Raw genomic sequence first — 1,216 nt, forward strand, 5'->3', positions numbered from 1 at the left:
GCACAAAATGACTGTTTTCTGGAGGCATAACTGCTCAGTATTTTTAACTGATTCTTTGATAGGCTCATTCAGGTTAACCAGAGGTATGTTCTGGCTACCTCCCCAGTTAGCGCATATTTATTTTTTCAGATGTCACCAGAATAAAAACCTTCTCAAGGCCCCAGCTTTCACTGAAATAAGTCCATACCAAGGGAAGTGTAATACAACTACATAATGTAAAAGAATACACAAATACATTTGAGGTAACAATAGATTCTTAGAAAGAACCAGAAAATGACCGAACCTTCATTCTTTTTGCACTCCTCTGTATGGCTATCTGAGTCTTAAGGTCCAAGTGCTTTGGGCAGATGCTTCAAAAAGCAAAGAGAAGTCTTCTGGAGCACAGGATGGCCATGTTGTCCAGCTGAAGAACACTTGCAACTGGAAGCAGGGCAACAGGGGTGGCCAAACTCCCCTCTATCCTCCTATGTTTTCATCTTCTAAGAAGAACCAGAACCCAGCCTCAATTAAGATGTTGGAGCTAAAGAACTTCTCAACTACTGAACGAGCTATTACTCTAAACTTTGGTGCTGCAGCATCACAGGTGTGTTTTCTCTTGATTTCTTTGATAGACTAACTTACTTTTCTATCTCTAGATGGCTTATCTAACTCATTGTTCAGTACAGTTTTACAAGAAGGAACAATGGGAGACATTGGTCAGAGTGGTGCCTAAGAATTTAGAAAGCGAGTTTTTGCTTCTCTTCTTACTTCTCATCATGCTTACATCTCTCCACAGGAAAGGAAGTTTCATGTCGCATTTGGGATTGAGTTTCCAGACTATACACAGATAAGTGGTGCTGGACCATCATCATATGCAGCTGGACAGTCCAACATAATACCTGATGCCAGTACCAAAGGTATGCCATCTGTTCTATGATTTGAATTTGGGTAATCCAATTCACCTACAGATGCTGATGTGACTATGGAATGGAGTTCAATGGCTCAGATCCCCACCCCTCCTTCGACTCAGGTCAATCTTCCTACTGCCAATGCCCTGAATGTTTCATTTGACAACCTATTGTTTGGTGACCCTTGGAGTTTTAGTTCCCATAATCTCAACTTTTAATCACCATAGTGTCCCCTCTCTCCACAATACTCTCTTTGCCTCACAATCACATCCATCTACTCTCACTTCACTCGCAATCAGCATTATGTCTCCTCATCACAATTGCATCTC

The 1,216-nt window shown here is 41.4% G+C and overlaps 1 protein-coding gene across 1 annotated transcript; it reads left to right on the forward strand.

Moving 5' to 3' along the window:
- Positions 1 to 273: 273 nt before the first annotated feature.
- Positions 274 to 1,105, forward strand: LACBIDRAFT_335452 (uncharacterized protein; the record flags this gene model as incomplete). Its single annotated transcript, XM_001890309.1, has 5 exons — positions 274 to 306; positions 329 to 583; positions 636 to 695; positions 776 to 896; positions 948 to 1,105. 5 exons carry the CDS (start codon positions 274 to 276, stop codon positions 1,103 to 1,105), a joined length of 627 nt encoding a protein of 208 aa, XP_001890344.1.
- Between the last annotated feature and the right edge of the window lie 111 nt (positions 1,106 to 1,216).

This window comes from Laccaria bicolor, genomic scaffold, assembly GCF_000143565.1.
Source record: "Laccaria bicolor S238N-H82 LACBIscaffold_88 genomic scaffold, whole genome shotgun sequence".
Lineage (NCBI taxonomy): Eukaryota > Fungi > Basidiomycota > Agaricomycetes > Agaricales > Hydnangiaceae > Laccaria > Laccaria bicolor.